Source organism: Halichoeres trimaculatus, unplaced genomic scaffold (assembly GCF_033239565.1).
Source record: "Halichoeres trimaculatus isolate MK-OKI-2021-1 unplaced genomic scaffold, fHalTri1.1 fHalTri1_scaffold_8, whole genome shotgun sequence".
In the NCBI taxonomy this organism is placed as follows: domain Eukaryota; kingdom Metazoa; phylum Chordata; class Actinopteri; order Labriformes; family Labridae; genus Halichoeres; species Halichoeres trimaculatus.
The window spans coordinates 34,100,974-34,122,013 of NW_027437186.1; the positions used below are offsets into that span (position 1 = coordinate 34,100,974).

Genomic DNA, 21,040 nt, shown 5'->3' on the forward strand with positions numbered 1-21,040 from the left:
CTTCTGTCCCTGCTCTCTGTTCATTTTGTCTGTATTTCTGCATGTTTCCAGAGAGATTAGGGATACGGACCAAACAGAACAGTTCCACAAAAAACCGTGGGGGCAGTGTTGCTGATATTATTTGATATGTGGCTCTTTAACAATAGTGGAACTTTTGCAATGTATTTAATGGCCTCACAGACCACTGCCTCTTACAACACTGCCTCCGTTTTTGTATTTTATGCAAGAGGTACATTAGCAATACCTCCTCCACAGTCACTTTATTTGTTTTTGAGTTTGTTGTTGTCATAAACTTTTAACTATGGGCTGCCCCACCTGGTGGACGTATTGGTTAACCACATTGCCAACCTAAAGAATGCACAGAAGTATGTGAGCAATGACGGTAATATTGTTTGAAAAGGCTGGATACATTTCCAAACATAAAGGGAGGAAAAATGGGCCTTTAGTCTAGTGAAGCAAAAGCATCAACAAAGCTGTGAAAGATTTTCTAAAGAGAGCATCTTTTTTTATGCTATGAATGAGGCTGTCTGTACGGATAGTAAATGTGGACCCCCCCCAAATACAGAGGCTACTGTTTTTTTGCCCAGCCGTGTCTATTTGTTTACCAAAATATATAAATATATTTTTACCAGGCTTTAAAAATGTTTATTTTTGCTGCTTTGAATGGGTGTTTATGTGGCTTCTGGTTATTTCAGAGCTAGCCCCAAGTGGACATTCGAGGAACTGCAGTTTTTAGCACTTTTGCATTAGTCTGCCTTTGCGTCCTCCTTGTCTCTTTGGCCCCTGGTATCTCCCTCCAATCATAAAGCACACCAGCTCGACTGCAGCAACTCATGTTGCACTTTTTAATATTCAACACAATTGAGGTCGTTTTTAAACCTCAGAAGAAAATCCAGCAGTCCCCTGAGACGCTGAGTCACAGAACATATGGTCCGCTCACCTTTTCCCTTGTACGTCAGATGTTTTGTTAATACACACCATCAAGCACATCACTCCACACACAAGTGCAACACAACAGCCAGACGTAATTATCTGCAGCCGGGCCCTCCATGTGGAACACTTCCTGCAGCCGTGACAATGGCGGATAATGATCCCAGCCCCTTTAGTTCAGCCGGCTCTTCCTGTAGGAAGCAACCCTGTAAATGGACTCTCACTTTCAGACAGCATCTTCTAACCTCAGCGCATTAGAGACGCTAAGAGACACTCTGCTTTTAAGTGGGGGAGAGCCGTGGGTCACTCATCAGAGACATTACACGGACATTTCTGATGTAGCTTCCACTTCCTGCCAAAGCACGCACACCACTATACTTCACACACATAGTGGACACAGACTCATGCACGTACACAAACATATAGGCAACAAACAGCCCACATCCCCTCAGCCCACTCACAAGCCTCCTCTCCACAGAGAATCCAATCACATAGAGAGATTTGGCCGTATCGCCCTAACTGGATTGTGGTAATCCCCTGTCTGACATGTTTTGGGGATGTGAGAGTGGGGTTAGGGGACATCATGGCGAGCTGAGCCTGGCTGCTGATGCAGAAAGTGTGAGAGAGATCTGAGCTGTCATTTGGACCCCTGCCTTCAGGTTTGATGATGGAGCACCATGTACGGGTCAGGCAGCAGGAACAGAGAGGGAAAGGGAGAGATGTGGTCCAAGTGTCTGAAAATAGTCTGGAATGCTAATTCCTCATCCTCAGTTTGATCAATCATTAAATGAGCCCTGTTTGTAGAAACTGGGACGTTAGGCCTAACCTTTTGTCCCTGAAACTCTCCATTCAAGGTCTGTTTTGATGTTTCATGATTGTCTTTCGTGTTGTTATCTTTGTACTTTAATTTTGGAGAAACCTGGCCCCTAGAAATTCTTCCAGCTCAACAAAACCTAGACATCCCTCTACTCAGTTCCTCTGAGAGAATTCCAAGGTGTTCCCAGACAAGATGGAATATATAAATCCTCCAATGGCTTCTGGGTCCACCTTTGAGGCGTCCAGGAAGCTCAAACCATCTCAACAGATTTTTTTTCTGATGCAAAGGAGAAGCGGCTCTTCTCTGAGCCCAAGATTTCTGTAAGCTGTTCAACCACCACTAAGAAGAAACCCCTTTTTAGCTGATTGTAGAACGTTAGTCTTTTGGTCATTGCTCAAAGCTCATGACCAAAGGTGAGGGCTGGAACATGACACATAAATTAAAAACTTTGACTTCCTACAGAGCTTCCTCTTCACCACAATGGTCCAATACAATTCACACATAACTTCTGATGCAACACAAACACGTCTAACTATGGTTGTTTTCCAAACCGTCTACTACACTAGTAGTGCCCACTATTTTGGGCAAAATTCAGTCAGGAAGTCAAGGAAAATTTCCCAGTATGCAACGGACCAGTCTACCTGGCATACTGTTTCCCACAACGCACGGCGCTAACGCTTTTTGTCGATGCGGGTGGGAGGTTTCGGTGAATTATCGCCATCTGCTGGAATGTGTCAGCATTATAACTACAATACAACACTAACATTAGACAGTCTGTGAGATAGAAGTGAAGTGATGCTAACGAAACACCTGTAAATTTTGTCACTTCTAGTTGTAAAAGAGGTGTTTACCTCTACAAATTAATTTAAGCCCATAAAAACCACAAACTCACTTTTTTAAACCATACATGGATTATATATAATGGGTTTTTCCATCAGGTGTAAAAATAAAAATCCAGATTCATTTTCATTTTCAGTAAGCAATATTATTTTTGGTGTAAGATTACAAATCCAATAAAATGATTCTGCTATGATATGCTTAACAAAATCTCCATGCAGAGATCTGCCCATTTTGTACATTTATAATAAAGGCACAAAAAAAACAACATCATCTGTTGCTCTGCCCTCTGAGACTGGAAACCAGAGCACTATACTACAAAACAGACCCAACAGAACAGTCATACATACTACATGCAAAAGAAGTAGGTAGCAGGCAGTTTGGAAAACAGCTTATGCCATGACCACTTTTACCCTCATTTGTGAAGAAGGCCTTGAGATACTCAAGGGCTGTGTAAACACCAAAAACCCTTTTGAAAAACCAGAATATGCTCTTTCTAGGTTTTTAAAAACCTGAAAAACGCCCCTAGGGTGCTCGTTTTCTAACCCAAATATTCAGTAATGTATACCCTTATCAGGATAACCCCATTCAAAGAAAGATTAATTTGTGTCCTGTGCATGTTCTGTTTGCAAGGCATCTTGGTCTTTTGAGTACAGAAGTCTGCAGTGCTGCTTCTGTTGTTGTTGTTGTTGTTGCTATGGTTAGCAAGAGGAAGTGGAGATGACGCACATTGTGTCATGACGTTTCCTGTGCCTCACTGTTTTGATCGGGTTACCATGGAAATAGGAAGAACTCTGTTTGCATGCATGTAAAAGTAGCCATAGTATGGCCTGGCTCATTGTTCTAATGCAAGAAGTTACCTGATCGGGACGAGAAAGAAATCTTTTTATCTTGAGATAATGAGCTAACTCAATCTGTTTTAATGGGAAAACCAGTATTTTCATCATAAGATGACAAGAAAATAAATCAGGATATTAAGGGGACAATAAATTGCTTCAGAAAAGCAGAGCAAGGCTTTTGAATTATACAAATCTGACCATGTGGTACCACATTTTTGGTTTAAATGTAACCCAAACTCCAGTCTCCCTCCAACCTCAACCTAACCTTTAATTTCTTAATTGGATTCCCAACCTACCAAAAGTAAAGAGCTTTTTGTTGCCTGAACTGATCCTCTAACCTGAAATAAGGACACCATCCCTTCCATCCTGCCTCCAGGTTCTTCAGGCTCTGTGAATAAATCCAGTGTTTCATTTACTCTTAAAGCACATAGCCTATGCTCATATTCCTTTCAGCCATTATAACATCATTATAAAGGCAGTTATATGCAGACGCTGCTTCCAGGAGAGACGGATGCTTCAAATGTTCAGACGAGACTTCCTCCTCAACATATTCTTCGCTGCTGCGTTTCCTCGTCTGCCTTCTTATCAGTCATCATGTACCCCTCCCTCATCTTCTTTCCAGACATCTTTATCTCCGTGTTCCCATCTTGTTCTGAATCCATCTCCTCCTCTTTTATGCTCAGCAGTGTTCACCGAGACACGTCCCTGTTCCCCTTTTGGCGATGAATACAGTTCCAAACATAGGCCGCCATCCTGCAACTTGTGTGTGTATGTGTTGTGCGTCACATGCTGGCGAGGGCACACACGTCCCCATGGGAGTGCACAGTGCCTGTGACTTAACATAGCTTGACTGTGTTTACCCGTTACTTACAGGACTGTGACAAGTGAGTGGAGCACTCTGAGCAGATGCTGGGAAGATGATGACATCCTTCTCTTTGTCCCTCACTTACATCAGTTCAGACAGACGTGCCAACCAAAGTCCTTGTTTTGTGTTTACATCTTTACTCCTCCTGATCTGTGCTGTGAGCAGCTTTTAACTGGTTATGAAACAGACAGAAGTTACACTTACCTGAGATGACCTACAAAAGCAGACAGACCATTAGCTCGAAGCAGAACTATTTGTAGAGTTATTATTTAATGTTTGTCTCACGGCCACTGGGTCCAATTCTGACAAAGCAATTAACAGCACTCAGATCCAAAAAGGGTATTTGCATCTGGGATGAAAATTTATGAGAAGTAGTACTTCCAGTATGCCTAGTTAAAGGAAACACGAGACTATGCCTCTGGATGATCCAACACATGAATGTATAGGGCTGAAATCATCTATTTGCTGATTTTTTTTTCCTGCAGAAGCAGACAAACAAAGAAAGAGTAAAACTTGTTGGTGTTATTTTTAGTATAAATGCTTTGGAATTAATTGAGGAGTCATTTGACCTATAACCTTTGTACTGATTTTGGCTCCCCCTGTGGCCAACGCAGTATACATCTTAGCTGTTTTTCACCAGAGACTTCCTAATTGCTCCTAATATGACACTTAAAGTGTCACAAACACTCGTCTTAAAGTTTTCATCTTTTTACTTAAAGCAAATAAATAAATAAATAAAATAAATAAATAAATAAATAAAAATACTAAATTAAAGTAAAAAAGAAAAATGTATTAAAAAATAAAAATACTAAATAAATGAATAAATAACTAAAATTAATTTTAAAAAGAAAAATAATATAGAATAAAAAAAAAGATACATGTATCTACATGGGTATACATGTGTTTTGAGGACTAAACTCTATAGATCCTCAATCCTCAAGCATGAAGCATTTGTTCAGGTTTTCCAATTTTTTTTTTTTTAAGTTGTGCGCTAGATCTTAAAGGAAGCTGTGTATATATATATATATATATATATATATATATATATATATATATATATATATATATATATATATATATATATATATATAAATGTTTTGAAAATAGAAAAATGGCATTTTTAAAAAAAATTAAAATTTATATCCCTCAACCAACAAAGTACCCCTAGGGATTCCGAGTGTAAAATTAAAAATGAAGGTTTTCATGGAAGTGTGTCATTAAATCCTAGATACATTAGAAAAAAAGCAGTTAAATATTTTTTTCCAGAGAAATTTGTGTTAATTTTGGCGCCCCCTGTGGCCAAAGCAGTATGCATCATTCCCAAGTTTCACAAGAGACCTCAAAAGGTACAAGTAGGACAATTCCTCTGTTGGTTGGCTGTGGTCTACTTCTGCTTCCTTTCCATTCCTCGGCACACTACTGACGTTAAAGTTAGCCTTGTTTTACCTGTGAGTACATCCCACTTCACACGAGGAGATAATCATGACTGAATAAATCGATTACACTTCACGGCGGGGAATTTATGGCGTAGAGGAATTATTTAGCATCAGCTTTCAGTTAGTAGCATGTCCCTCCAGCCGTCCAGGTGATGGAAGGTTGACACTTTCATGTCCTATGCAGAAGGTCAGCAGCATCCCCCTGAGTCGGTGTATGAATGCGATGTGAATTAAGTTGTATTGAGCTAGTTTGATTGACTGAAAGATGAGAGTCCGTTTGCCATGGTGCCACAGATCTGAGACATTTCACAGCTGAGCTACCTCTTGTCCTGTGATGAGATCTGACACATGCGCAGTAAAGAAACTTTCATCTCTGACTATGCTGATGCTCTTTCTCCAGCCAGGCACCTGCTATATTCTGAGCAAAGTTTCCCCGCTAATGAGTTTGATGTAGTGAGCTCGTTAGCTATGACCTGAAGGGAGCTGTTCTGGCTGCGTGACGGGTGGCCCTTGCCAAGTGTGCAAAGCTTGGAAGTCACAGCAGCTGCGGCTGGAGGGAGCAGAGGCAGTGGGTGGCGGCAGGAAAGTGCTGGAACAGATGCCTGGGGCCAAGACCCCGAGAAAAGAGCTGGAACATGTTAGTGGGACCAGGTTAATCATTGTGCACTCGGCCCTTAGCCGTCTCTCTCAGGCACCGTGGCAGGGAGGCTGGCTCACCTTGGCTGTAAAGAACGGACCCACGACTATAATTAGCTGATAGATGAATTTAAATATGTCTTTTTCTTTGGTGAACAGACCCAAAAACCACAGACAACACAGTGAATTCTGCTTTAATTAGATAAAAAGACCTACAGATATTTATCACACGTATAATTAATTGTGATATGTATATTCATGCATGCTAATAGGAGCTGTAATGAAACGTGAAAGGCCCCATTTAATGTTTAATGTGTCTCTAAAACGTGCCAGGCAGCCCTGCTGAAAATTCATGTGTGGCCCCGGGCTTTTTCCCAACATAAACAATTTGCCTGGAAAAATAACTTAAAAGCTGTGCTCCTCTTCCTCCACATACAAGCACTTAGGTCTCTGCCATTAAGCCCGAGGAAATCTGCTAATAGCTCAGTCATATCTTCCATGGTTTGCATCTGCCACTCAAAATGCAAATTGTGACTTTATGGCAATTTTATTTTTGAGGGTATTTGAGCAGACGTTTTTTTCCCTCCGCCGCCGCTGCCGCCGGTCTCCCTGGGCAGTGGCGTGTGCAGATCCTCAGCAGCAGGGTGTATAGATTACTGGACGAGGTTGTGGGCAGTGGAGGCAGCCACCATTAATTAAAGATCCACAATGGCTCCTGCACTGAGAGTAACAGATCTATATACAAATTAATCACCCAGTCTGAGTCCCACAGTAAGGCCTTCCTTTCTGAAGCTTTACAGTCCAGTCATGTCCGCTGTTGTTTACCGTGCTCCAGATCGAGAATTAAACCTGAATGAGAGCGATAAATCATGGTGGGGAAACACACAAACTCCCGGTGCAGGTTTATGTGTTGGAGAGGCAAACAGAGGGGGAGACAGGGTGAAAAAAACAGCCTGCAGTCCGTTAATCAAGTTCTAAAAGATGCCTATGATTTTTTTTGTTTTGTTTTGTTTTGTTTGGTTGGCTGAAATGATAGAGGGGGCAACGATTTTTCTTCTCCTCCCTTTTCTTTTTTATGACCACTGCTTTAAAGATAAAGAAGATTTATTATGGGAAATCCATAGAAAATGGAGAGGATACTCTGAGGGATCCCAGATTAGGCTACTAATAGACTAGCTGTCCTGTGATTAATGTGTCCTATCAACACTCATCAGTCATTCTAAATGAAGAAAATCCTGACCCTGTCCAGATGGATAACACTAATTAAGCTAATTTCTTCATCAAACCATCTTTAAATGGGTCTTCTCTGCATGTTTTTGTTACTGCAGGGCAGATCGAGTGTTCTGGTTTGTACCGTCGATAGGTGTTATAATCTGTCCATCTGGTGAATAACCTTGTATCTGGTGAAAAAAAAAAACACTCCTACTGTCTCTTATTTCTTAGGTACCATCTCTATCAACACCCTGCGTACTGCCTACACAGCCCCTGGGGAAAGCGAAATCCTGGACCTGGATGACAATCTGTACCTCGGGGGTCTGCCTGAGAACAAAATGGGGCTGGTGTTCCCCACTGAGGTGTGGACAGCACTACTCAACTACGGCTACGTGGGCTGCATCCGGGATCTATTCATTGACGGGCAGAGCAAGGATGTGCGGCGCCTGGCTGAGGTCCAGAAGGCTACAGGGGTCAAGCCCTCCTGCTCCAAAGAGCCTCCCAAACAGTGTCTGAGCAACCCGTGCCAAAACAACGGGGTCTGCAGAGAGGGATGGAACCGATACATATGCGACTGCTCTGGAACTGGATACCTGGGACGCTCGTGTGAAAGAGGTAGGAGAAGGTTCTAGTTTCATTTCACCTTTGGAGTTTGGGCTTTAGATCCAATATGCAGTTTTTGGATGAGCATGGAAGGACAGTGTCAGTGAGAAGGTTGTGATTATATGCAGATGACAGATGATTGTTCTGAGATGAATTTTGGCTGACATTATGGTTGCTTGAACACTAGGGCCAGGATGATATGCTATTCTGGGGTGCTGATTCGATTTAAATTGCAATTCTTCAATATTTATGTTTTTTTGCCATTTTTAGTTTGCTTTTATAACACCATGTGAAAAAGTAAAATGACAACAATGATGTCTACAGACTATATCAGGAGCCATATTTTCCCATGAAATGCACATCAAATGAGCCAGAGAGAAACATTTCCCCCTCTGCTGGAGATAAGTGGTAACTTTTTCCAATCTAGTTTATAAACAAAGAATAATAAAGAATTTGAATTTGAAAAAAAGAAAGAAAATAATTTGGACAAAGAATCCTGATTCTGATATTGTCAAACAAAACAAAAAAAATCCAATATATTGATTTTTCAATTTTTTCTCTCACCTCTATTGACTACAGCAAAATTTACAACACTAACATTCAAACTGGGCTCAGTGCCAGCGGCAGCACACCCCCACAGCCTATGACCAAAGCTAAGTGAACACACTCACTAGCCCAGCAACCACATGTAGCATCGTATTTCTACATGGGAGAGCCTCGAAAGCCATGCACCTGACTTGGCATGTTAGCACAAGCTAATCACAGGTATTTGACACATACCTGGTTAGCAGAAAGCTAACTTACGTCGCTCTTCATCGAGCCTATTTCCTTAAATGTTCCTTAAAGTTGAGCCAAGCTTCAGTTGTGTCTTTCTTTCACTGTGCTACTTCTGCTAGCATAGCTACTCAGGATAGCATCTTCCTCTCGCTATCATCAACACGCAAAGTGACTTGCACACTGGGTAGGCTGTGGTTAGCTAATGTAATCACGCTAATTCTCTGCCCAGAAACGCCCTAATACAACCAAAATATCAACATACAGGCAAAGGAGAGGGTTCAAGGCAGACAGACACTGACACACACTTATGGAGGCTTAGAAGTGACGATAGACCACTTTGATCATTTACTGGTTTAAAACTGATGCACGTTATGCAGTAAAGCAAATGAAGATATTTTTAGTATTAAAACTTATTCCAAAAATCAAAATGAGGATTGAGTGAAAGGATAAGTGTAGTATAAAAAAAATATTTGAGCTTTTTCGTTTGCAAAAGCTACATTTATGTGTCATCTTCTTTTATTGGCTCTGCAAATTGACGGATTTTCTTTCATACAAGTGAAGCTGTATGAATGTGAAAATAAATTCAGAACTGTTACCACAGTAAATTACAAATTTCATCCCACATCCCACTGGTGAGCAGAATCTGCTCTGAGTAAAGTGAGGTTGGACTAATCTGGGTTTGTCAATGTGTAAAGTCAACAGACCTTTTCATGCGTTTCACCAAGACAGGCTGAGCATCTTAACAACATGACTGTAACTGACATCAAAGAAAACCAGAAAAAAAGAATGATTTAAATCATAAAAACTGTAGTTTCAGTTTTCTTTGTCTGAAATGAATCTTCCTTTCAAGTTCGGAGTGAAGAGTATCATCAGACAGAAGCCTGCAGGTGGTCTTTTTATCTCGGCTGATGGCTGAACAACAGCTCCTCTTCAACTGCAAACTGAAAGTAGAACAAAACACTGAAGAAAGTGTGCATGTGAAGACAGACAGGCACAGAGAGGCAGGCAGAATGAGTCAGGCTTTGCAGACTGTTGATTGACTGATGCTGGAGCGTGTTGAGTGGCAGGTGACTGATGCACCACTGTGAGACGCTGCTGGTCACGTCCACCATGCACACCAGCCTGTAAATTGGCTGTCTTCTGCTAACCATTTGGCTCATCAAACCACTCGCTCATGACCAGGGCTGGTGCAGAATACTTATCCCCATTTTCTCCAGAGAAGAGAAAAAGCAGAAGTGTCAGAAAGTGAACTCTTAAAGCTGCATGTCCCTGCTGGGAGCATTAAACTGAGTTTTTAGGAGTTTGTATCAAAAATAAAAAAGCAGAATCCCCCAGAAGTCTTCGGGAGGGTGTCATGTGGGCCAACCTTAAAGCTTATGAAATTATAACAAGAGATTGCAAAAGTATGCACAATCTTTTCTCCAAAGAATCTCAGATACAGACACAGATAAAAGTACAATGGATGGAAAGATTATTTAACTTGAATTTTTAGAAATGTATTCTAATAATTAAAGTAGTAGCAAATTTGATTTACTTTTACTCAATGGGCAATTCTGTTGGATGTCTTTCTCGTTACCACTGATGCAGGAAGAGCTGGTCTGAATGTTGGGAAGTTAGCATGTTTGCAGTGGCACAAGCTAAACATGCTAACTCTACTCACATTCAAAGAGACAGCTGGATTCGAAAATATTAGAAATAGTTTGCTAGGAAGTTTTGTGATAAGTTAAGTAGATATGGTGGAGAAAGGGGCGGCTACGGGTGGCTGGTCAGGGTGGACTAGGCCCCTTTTGGCCACCCTGGAGTTCCAAACCACAATCGGCCTTTGGTAACTTCACAGAGAGGCTGTTGTTTACAATTTTGGATGTTGAGCTGCAAATTTGGATTGTGTTGCAACAGCCAACCACTTGTTTTCTTTGCATTTAAATAGAACAAATTTTATCCTAATGGCACTTGAGAGTTTAAGAGATTAGCAACCAAATTGGCTATCAAAATTCTTTACGTTTCGGGAAGACTAAAAAACTGGCTGATATATCTAAAGGCAGGAAAAAAAATGCCGGGAAAAAAGTCAAAATGTATTATTATTATTATTATTATTATTATTATTATTATTATTATTATTATTGTTATTATTAATATTATTATTATTATTATTATTATTATTATTATTATTATTATTATTAGTAGTAGTAGTAGTAGTAGTAGTATTAGTATTATTATTGTTATTATTATATTTCATTTACTTATTTATTTTCAATTATGTTTTTATTTCTTTTATCATTATTATTATTATTATTATTATTATTATTATTATTATTATTATTATTATTATTTATTTATTTATTTATTTATTTATTTTTTACAGCTAGACACAGGATCACCAAGTATGTGCAAAAAGGATGTCAATGGGTTGCTTAATGTGCTAAGCTAGCTGCACCAGCCTTTCATCATGGACTGTAACATCCAACTGCCTGTTTTGTTTTTGTTTTTTTTTCTAAATGCCTTGCTCCAGTAAAATTAACTACACACAGCCTGCATACAAGTTTATCTATATTTTGAGACCAAAATATGCTAAGCCAGGCTCAACTACTTGATCATCAACGGGAACTTGTTTTGACCAATTACTAAACAATTTGAACAAACCTTGTTGAGCCGTTAAAGAGTGAAGCTTAGGCACTTTATGTTATCAACTTGGTTGTGTAACAAAAATGAAAGTGAGGAAATAACATCGGTATGATCCTTTAATGCTTTAGTTGTCATGGATTTTTGCTTGAACGGAAAAGGTCAATTATGATATTCATTTTTATGCTCACACAAATACTTAAGTCCACTCATTTTAGTTGACAAAAAATGGACACGCCCCTGACAGACTGTAAGTACATATAGTACTTTGTGACTTCCACCTCTGTTTGTCTTTCCATCAACCACCCACTGATGTTTCTCTTTTTTCACTGTTTTTTCTTTTTTCTACTTCACTGTATTTCAGCTGAAAGTGAGAAAAACAGTCATGAGCTTATTTTTCTGCTGGCTGATGCACAGCTCAGCACTGTCCTGCTTTTCTGCCTGCTCAGTATTAGCTTGTTGGTCTTTGTGACAGGGGGATTGGCCTTTGACCCTTTTGATTGAAATCTAGCCAGGTCATACAACGAGCAGCAGGGTGAGGAAGCCAAATCCTTCACTTGTTAATATGGTCTGCTGCACGGCAATTATTGGATGGTGAAAATTGGAATTTCAGGCTTATGTATTCACTCGGACTGAGTGAATAAATATGTTGGATGTAAAGTTCATTAGCTAAAGAGATTTGAAGTATGAGAGTGTATTACTAGCAGAGGATTTGGGTTTAATGAAAAGAGTCTGAGAGTGTTGTTTAATAGTTTTTATATTCAATCACAGAAGAGTGGTTTTAATCTGTATTGACAAACTGATGGAAAAAAAGAAGAAGTGAATGCTCGATATTCTGTATGAAGCAGACTTATAGTGGATATAACATCACAAGATGATATTGTTTTATGCTGAAACAGTGTTTATCTGTCTGTAAAGAGTCAGGAATCAGCTCAGTGGTATGTATACAGTCAGTCGAGCTTCAGCTGCAAATGAGCAGAACAGTTAACATATGCATAATCAAGGCAAATGTCAGGAAAAAGAGCCCAGGCATGTCACACTGTTATCACAGCGTGGTGCATGTGAGCAGGAGCGACAGCAGGAACAGGTTCTCTCATTGGGAAGAAAAAAAAAAAAAAAGACTTGGGTAGAAATGTAACACCTCCCACGCAGTCACATGTGTCATCTCTACATGTGCTCGTGCTTCTCCTCCGTGCCCGAGTCAGTCAAGTCATAAAATGGTGTTCCTTAAGTATCCTGTGGTTGGGATGAAGAACATGTCTGGCTGATAGATTAATAGTGTGGCTAAGCTGGAGGAAGCAGGGGAAAGTAACACAAAGTTAACTCCTGGATGGATGTCTTAGACTTTTGCTCTTGCATTATTAAGCTACATGGTCACTGCTGGGACATGAAATTAATACTTTACTAAAGTTTTTATTCATTTGTTTCTTCTTCTTCTTCTTCTTCTTCTTCTTCTTCTTATTATTATTATTATTATTATTATTATTATTATTATTATTATTATTATTATTATTATTATTAGTAGTAGTAGTAGTAGTAGTTGTAGTATTTATTAAAGGCTTTTAATTCAATACATTCCAATGTTTTATTATTATTATCATTACTTTTATTTTTTTTATTATTATTATTTTTTACTATAGGATTTATTTTTCAATTTTTATTTCACTTTTTGTCATCAGTAATGAAAATTTAACTGAAAAAAAAAGATAAATGTTAAAGTCACCTGATAAACCATGAACTTAAAAAAAAAAAAAAAAATGGACGTCATCTTGCTCAGCATGAGGCTGCCGCAAAAACTGCTCCCCTGGTGGCTGGCCACAGTATAGGTAAAAAAAACCTGGCTCCCCAGTCATTCCAGATGAGCTGTGGTCAAACTTTAAAAAGTTAATACACCTCCTAGAAATGTTTCTCACGTCCGATTGTTGTGGTGATTTGAAGATATTGTTTGGCTTTCTTGTATTCAGGTCCTCTTTTTTCTGAAACGTTTTGTTTTCATTAGTAATAAGAGGTTAAAACAAGGCTTTATGACGCGTTTAATGACAATTGACAGCTGCCGTTCTTGTGTATTTTTTTCAGGGATTGTAAAATATGTCAGAAGGTAAAGTCAAGAAGTGATTAGACTCTCGAAAGAAATAAAAAAAGGATTATCCGATTCTCCCAGAATCCCTCACAGTCTCTACTGCGCAGACTCTGGCTGCCAATGGCAGCACCTGTGACGGGGGAATTTTGGCTTCAAAACCGTACAATGGTAAATGGTGGAGCCACGCTGTCCACTCTTTATACAGTCTATGTGATAAACAAGGAATAGTGAATAGTAATACCTTAGGAAATCTAAGGACATCTTTATATTTCCAAGACAACTATATTTGTTAAGATAACTTAAGATGTCTCAAGACTAGGGATGCACAGATCCAACTTCTCTCGTTCCGATACCGATCCGATACCAGTGTTAAATAATAACCTGCACGCCCTACTGTGGGATAAGACTGGTAATGTTTTGGGTAAAATGCAAAAAAATGAGTAGATGGAATTACTGAAGTTAATATTCATTTAAACTATGAAATATTTAAATGTTTACCATCAAAACAATTCTTCAGAATGTGCACAAATTCTTTTCACATGCAAACTTTTATACCCTGTAGACTGGTAATGCAGCTAAAAACAGAGTAAGTGCTTCAGAAGCAACATTTCAAATCAAATAGCAAAGAGTGCTGGTAAAAAAGAAAACAAATAGGCAGAGAGCTGTTTGCCTGGATCAGCACCATGGATCTCTTCCCACCGACACCGATCAAGCCTTGAGGGACACCAATACCACTGATCAGTATCGGAGCATCCCCACTTAAGACCTTGTCTATAGACTTAACCAAGATGTCTCTAGAAATCTCAACAAATGTGTCTTAAGACACACCATCAGATGTCTTGAGACACTTTGATGGCTGGGTGTGTGTTTCAGAGGACGATGCTGTAGGAAAGACAGAAACTGAATCTCTCTGTGTCTGATAAATGTGTCACTTTGGCTCGTCTCTGCTCTGTGCTGATTCTCCACATGTGCCCTTCCATTCCAGCTAATGAGTTGACAGGAATTAGGGCATAGTGGATGAGGGAGGTGGAGTGGGCATGAGATACAGATTGTTTCACTTCAGTAAGATAATTACTTATGCGGAGAGTGCTCTTGGATTCAGAAAGATATAATCCACCCTGACCTCGTGCAGAAACAAAAGCAGAAAACAAACAGCTCAGCCGTTTGAGAATCACATCACAGGGAGTGCTGTGTGATACAAAGGCCTCTGCGATCATAACCCCCCCTCTCCTCCATCCTCACACTTAAGCGTTTCCTGGCGTCTCCTCCATCCAGCCCTCTCGTTTGCTGCCTGTCTCTGCTCTGTGCATGAGACTGGCATCGACGATGAGAGCGAGTGGGCGCAGTGGTACGGAGGACGGGTCCTGGCGTGCTGCCAGCTGTTTTGATGGCTCCAGATTGCCTCAGCGCTGGTAGGATGGAGCAGGCACCAGCAGGCCGAGGAGCTGTCAAAAGAATTACCCCAGCTCTCACTTATCCATGCATGGTGTACCACCCGGTGGCAAAATACAGCTACTGCATATGGCGGAGGAGGAGGACGACGACAACGGATGCAAGGAACAGGAGGTGGAGCTCCGGAGTAGAACCACAAAGCTATTCGCCCTATTTTGAGAGATTTTAATTAAGCAGACAAAGCAATTTTCCCCCCTCGCATCCCAAATGTCTTCCCCTTCATTGTTCCTCCAGTTGCTAATTAGCCCAAATATTAGTCTTGCAGAGTGAGGCTAAGGCAGCCTCCCAGATGGTGTAATAGGTGAGCTGCAGAACACGCACGTATTCCCTAATGAGCTATGACATGCTTGACTCCAGCACTGATGGCACCTGCATTATTTCACATGGACAGAGGCTGCAGATGGATGTTTGTGTGAGCACATCTGCAGGAAACATAAATAAAAGCTGCAGATCAATACACAGATCAATGCTCCGTGTACTTCATGTGTTTTTGACGTATGAAGACATACAACATCCTTATGTTTGTGCACTCAGACATGGCCTCTTAAAATCAGATTCTTGTCATGTAGAGCGGTCCTGCTGCAGGTAATAACTGTGAAAGCACAAATTCATAATACTGCATTATTGTTTGTACTACTGCCAGCATTATAATGATGGATATTGTGCCCCACAACTGGAAAACATCTACAAATTTGCATAGAATACATAATAGTATTATTTAAATGAGAGCAGCTATAGGAAAACTGGTTCTTTGAGTGTAATTATTGTTTTTTAGAGCATAAAACCATTTGCCATTGGCCCGGAGCTAAAGCTAAGAGGTGCAGAATGTGGTTGCGTAATTGTGATATGCCCTCAAAGGAGAGAACTGCTGTGGTGTAGCATTAAAAAACATTTTAGCCATGCCCTTTGACAGCATACCGTGTGTTAGTCACCATTCACCACACTCGTATATAGTCACAAAATTAGAGAGAACTGGTTGTCTTGCATGCCCTGGAGCGGTGTGCACAAATGTGCAGAAATAGGTTGGAAAACATGCAGAATGTGACTGTAAGCGTGTGAGACTGTGAGTCGATTCTGTGCAGAGATAAAAGGGGAAAAAAAGAGCATGAAGGAAAAAACAGTTTTTTAGTTGTAAATCTGCTGATAAAGTTCAGTGACCTCTCCTCTCTGTGTGAGCCTTACATTATGGCTTTTGATCTAAAGCTTGGTCTTGTTAAGAGACCTTGATAAGCCCAGCTAAGACAAAAGACAGAAGATTAACGTGTTAATCATTGAACTAAGCGGTAATTCTCCTTTAATAGTCTCTACAGGCTGAAAAAGCTAATTCCCCTCACCGTCCTGGCTGTCGCGTGTATTCCTGACAGCTCCTGCTGAAGCTGCAGATTCCATCCCTCTACCCGGACACACGGATCCATTCCCTATCTCTGCTGTAATGAAGCCGCCGTACGGTCACAGAGCAGCGGATGTGGAGCTGGCCCATGATGAAGCTGTTCCTTTCTGTATAGATAGTGAATTCTCGCCATGTCTCAGGAAATCCACTCAGCTGGCAGGTTGTTTTCACACATTTAATAGCCAGTGAGTCTATTTCTTGGATTGTGTATACTAAGAAACCCGAAGAGGGCTGCGGTGAAAAAGACATGAGCAGCTTTGAATTATTTATGATATCTCTGAGCCGTGAAAACATTTTCCAAAAGCCTTTGGCAGGTGTTTTCTGGGTTAGTTTTGAATTGGATTGGACCTGGTGCCCTGATACAGTGGGACATCACAATCCTGTGACATGCAGCTGACAGTTCTTGCTTCCAGCAGAGCCTTTTCTCCTTCAGGGAGAATGGAGGCAGCGCTGCGTGCCTGCCTGCCAGCACTCCCACTTGTTAGTAGCACAACCTTATTTGTAGCTTCTGTGAAAACCACAACCAGTCTCTGCGTATTTCCCTGTGAAAACCAAACAATGTCGTATTGTGCTTTAGAAGGCAGAAGATGAATGCTTGTTTTAGTTTGGGATGCTCTGTCTCACCACTGACAGCCTCCTGTTGGGTTGGCACAGACGGAGCTCTGGCTTCAGTCCTCTCAATTTATTTTGATATTAAACATGCAAGTGGCATTAAAACTGACTCAGCTCCTGGGATTGGATTTCTGACAGGTGCTCACTTTGCATTAGGTAATGATTGGCTCACATGTCATCCTTCATATTTTCATATCTGACTAAACTTTTTTATTATTTACAGAATTTCAGACAGTTTTATTTGAAACTCAGTGAAAGTGACAACTTGGAGAACAACAGATTTACTCCAGCACTGATTAATTTGATCTGTCCTCTCAGCCTGAAGGAATTTAAATTTTAAATAAAATGTTTCTATTTCACATTATTCACATTAGAAACTGTGCAGGAAGTGTTATTTTCTATTTTGTTACTTGTTCGTAAACACAACATTCAAACTAGGCTCCTCCTCCTTGGCTCAGTGCCAGCAGCAGCACACACCCACAGCCCCTGACCATGACTAGATGAACACACTCACTAGCCCAGCAGCCACTTCTAGAATCACGCTTCTTCTCAAGAACCGTGTACCTGACTTAGCATGTTAGCACAAGCTAATCACAGGTATTTGACATATCCCTGGTAAGCAGAAAGCTAACTTGGGTCACTCTTCTTCCCTCCAAGTTCCTGTAAGTGAGTGAAAGTTGAGCCAAGCTTCACCCTCATTAAGGAAAAAGCTATATTTTTCTTCCTCCATGCTAGTATTGTAGCTGCTATGATTAGCTTCTTTCACTCGCTATAATTATTAAGCAAAGTTGCTAGCACACTGTGATTGGCTGAGGAAACCACACTAGCTCTCCACCCAGAAACAATCCAACACAACCACAACATCAACATACAGACAGAGGAGAGGGTTCAAGGCAGACACAGACACTGACACACATGTATAGAGGCCCTTAGGAAACAATTGAGCAGGATTACGCCTATAAAGTTGGTATTTTATTTTTAGGAAAATCCTGCAGACCCTACCTTTAAAAAGTCTCATTTCTATATATTTTACTTTCCATGGTAGACAACTTTAAGTGGGATTATGAACTCCAAAGTTAGTTATTTCTAAATGCTACTTCTTAGTGTCTGTGAATTGGTAGGATTCACAACACAAATCCATTCATGGCACATCAATCTCAAGCCACTTTGATGACACTACACTGGTTGGCAAAGTTTAGAAAAAAGATTTAAGATCTGGTCTTTTTCTCAGATTGATTTTTATTAAAAATTAACATGCAGCACAATCATAGACTGTGAAAAAAAAGCCGTCATCTCGCTTGGCTTGAAGTGCAAAAACTGCTCTGTCCGTCCAGTCATTGCAGGTAGTCTGTGGTCAAAATGTAAAAAAAAAATATATATATATATAGAGAGAGAGAAATTTTCTGATAAGTCCATTTTTCATTATTTATTACTAATGAAATGACACATTACTGATAACTATCAAAGTAATATCAGAAGTTGAGACCCCTTAAAAGCTATATTGGTGATAGCTGAAGTTAAAAAACAAAATGTTTTACTGGTCCAGTCCACATTTGTGTCTTTCTGTTTGCATTCAGGTTTGGTCGTGTGGTTGTGTTGTTTCATATTACAAAGTGTTTTTGATTGAAGCATTTTAAGTATCTGACCCCTACCAGCCACCGTACTTTCAGTAGATATCAGGTGTCTCTGTAATAAGTGGCATATAGTCCTCACAGAGACTCTTAGGAAGTTTTAAGAACTTTCCGCCTAAGTGTGACACAGGAAAAGAGACAAGCTAGCCATTGACTTCATGTGAGTCCAGCCCACAACAGAACAGTCCTCAAGTAGGCTACAAGAGAGCATGAAAACCACTAAACAAATTTTTCTGGTAGTTCACAAGTATTCATGTCTAATCTGATTTCATCCATTTAAAACTTTGATTTCATGTTTATATCTTTATTATTTCTAGGTAAATCTCCTGATCTTTGAATGAATCAGTGGTGAGCCAGGGCGGATCTTGTTGAAGAAATTGTTAGCATCGATGAATGTGTTCTCTCATATTTCACCTCCTTATTACCTCTGACACAGTTTCACAAGTAGAGCAGATTCTGTTTCATACGGAGGTGTTTAAAGGGTAAGATTCATGCTGGAGCAGGAACTCTATACAGGCCAGCACTCAGATCTGTCTCTCATCGTTAAACAGCAACGATTTCCACATCCCATCATTGTGCCGGAAACATGAACACAGGAGTGTTTCTTGATAATGAACGGTATTGAACTTGTCTGGCTCTTGGTACTCCTGTGACAACATCTGAATACTCGCTCCGTGTTTTGTGATCTCAGCTAACGCTTCCTAAACTCAGCTCTTCGCCTCGGCTGCCTGGCAGGAAGCAGTTTAGCAGCGAGAACTCGTTTGTCACACGCCCCTGTCATCTGCAGCGTACCCCAGGAGGGCGTGGAGAAATTGGATTTGGGTGAGGAATGTGACGGAGTCGTCCCAAGGGATGGATGTGACATTGGCTCTGTGTGACGAGGAAGTGGCGATGAGGTGGTGTGTGTACATTGGTACCCTATCACCCCCACTACTCTCCGCCTCCCGTCCCTCTGACTCGGCTTCTATCTGTCTCCGCGCTGCAGCCGCAGTAATGGCTTTCTTATTGGGTTATGGTTTAGTTACACTACCGGAAATGCTGTTACAACCTCCTGCCGGCGTTAAACAATCTCCCCTGCATTTCTCCAGACGACTGCCTAATGCTCTGAGTAAATGCAGTCACCCTGAGCAGAAGCTCAATATTCAAGGCCCACAGACTATTACCATTCTGTCACTGTTTATTTTTTACACCTTCAGTCAATATCACTTTGCCTTTTTGGAGTTTGTCTGTGTTATATCAGAGGTAAGGAAATTGCAGATACAAGCCTGGAGTTTCCTTCATACACCTTGCAGCAGGATTTTATTTTTCTTCGGATGTGTTATTGTTTTTCTTCTCATGCACCTGCCCTAGACTTTTTTTTTTTTTTTTTTTTCGACTAAAGGAGGCCACCACGCTCGTGTAAGCTGGCGCGGAGAAGACAGTACTCGACTTGGAGGGAGTTAAGGTGGCTGTCAGCTGTAGTACACACTGTAATGTGATGCCAGACTTGTGGCAAGTGTGTACACATTGCTCATGGATGACAGATCTGTGAACAGGCTGCTTGGGAGTCACTTTTGAATTGACTCATTGATTTTTTTTTTTCCTTCGTTTTTTTTTGTAAAACTCATCGTGTGAATGTTGATACATCAGGAGTCAGAGGGGTGTGGAGTGAGATGGAGTTGTATTTTCTGGCAAACCTGCAGTACTGGTGTCTGAGAAGCAGATTGGTGAAGGAATGCAGATTTTCCGAATGTTTGAAAACTTCAGAAATAGAAGCTAACACTCAACAGCTCTCTGATTACAGGTGACGTGAGGACTATCTATTAGTGTTGATTGAAGTGACACCTGTGGCTGGGATCAGTAGTGCTTCCCAGGATAAAGACAAAGTTTTCTCATTTTAATTTGTGGATTGAGAACAGGCAGATATATACAGGGAGACTATTTAAAGATGAATTATTAAGTCCTTGTGTAAATGCAAATTCAAATTTAAAAAGTGATATAAGTCTCCTTTAAGGTGCAGTGAGGAGGATATATTTTGCTTGGACTGCCTAGCCATGCACACTGATGTGACTTCTAACCAGGCGTGTGTTTGTTTAGGAACAAATTTTCTTTGTTCAAGTCAACTTTTTACTAAATTCAACACGCTGAGGTAAGTTTTTATCAGTACAGTTATGTAGCGCTGTTGTTTGAAGCATGACAGCAAGCTAACGTTGTAAGTTTTTACCGTACGTCAGTAGCTGGCAAAATGTAGCGCTACTAGCAGCCCTGTGCTACAATGTATCCATAGGCTAATGTGACAACAAGCTAACTGTCAGTTCGTACAGT

At 40.5% G+C, this 21,040-nt stretch overlaps 1 protein-coding gene across 19 annotated transcripts in view; it reads left to right on the plus strand.

Annotated features, from left to right (window-relative positions):
* Positions 1–21,040, plus strand: part of LOC141794634 (neurexin-1a) — a 469,750-nt gene that overhangs the window by 169,467 nt on the left and 279,243 nt on the right. For all 19 annotated transcript variants that reach the window (XM_074674993.1, XM_074674995.1, XM_074675004.1 and 16 more), the window contains one exon: positions 7,804–8,187. In XM_074674993.1, coding sequence (XP_074531094.1) covers positions 7,804–8,187 — 384 coding nt within the window. The remainder of the gene's footprint in view (positions 1–7,803; positions 8,188–21,040) is intronic.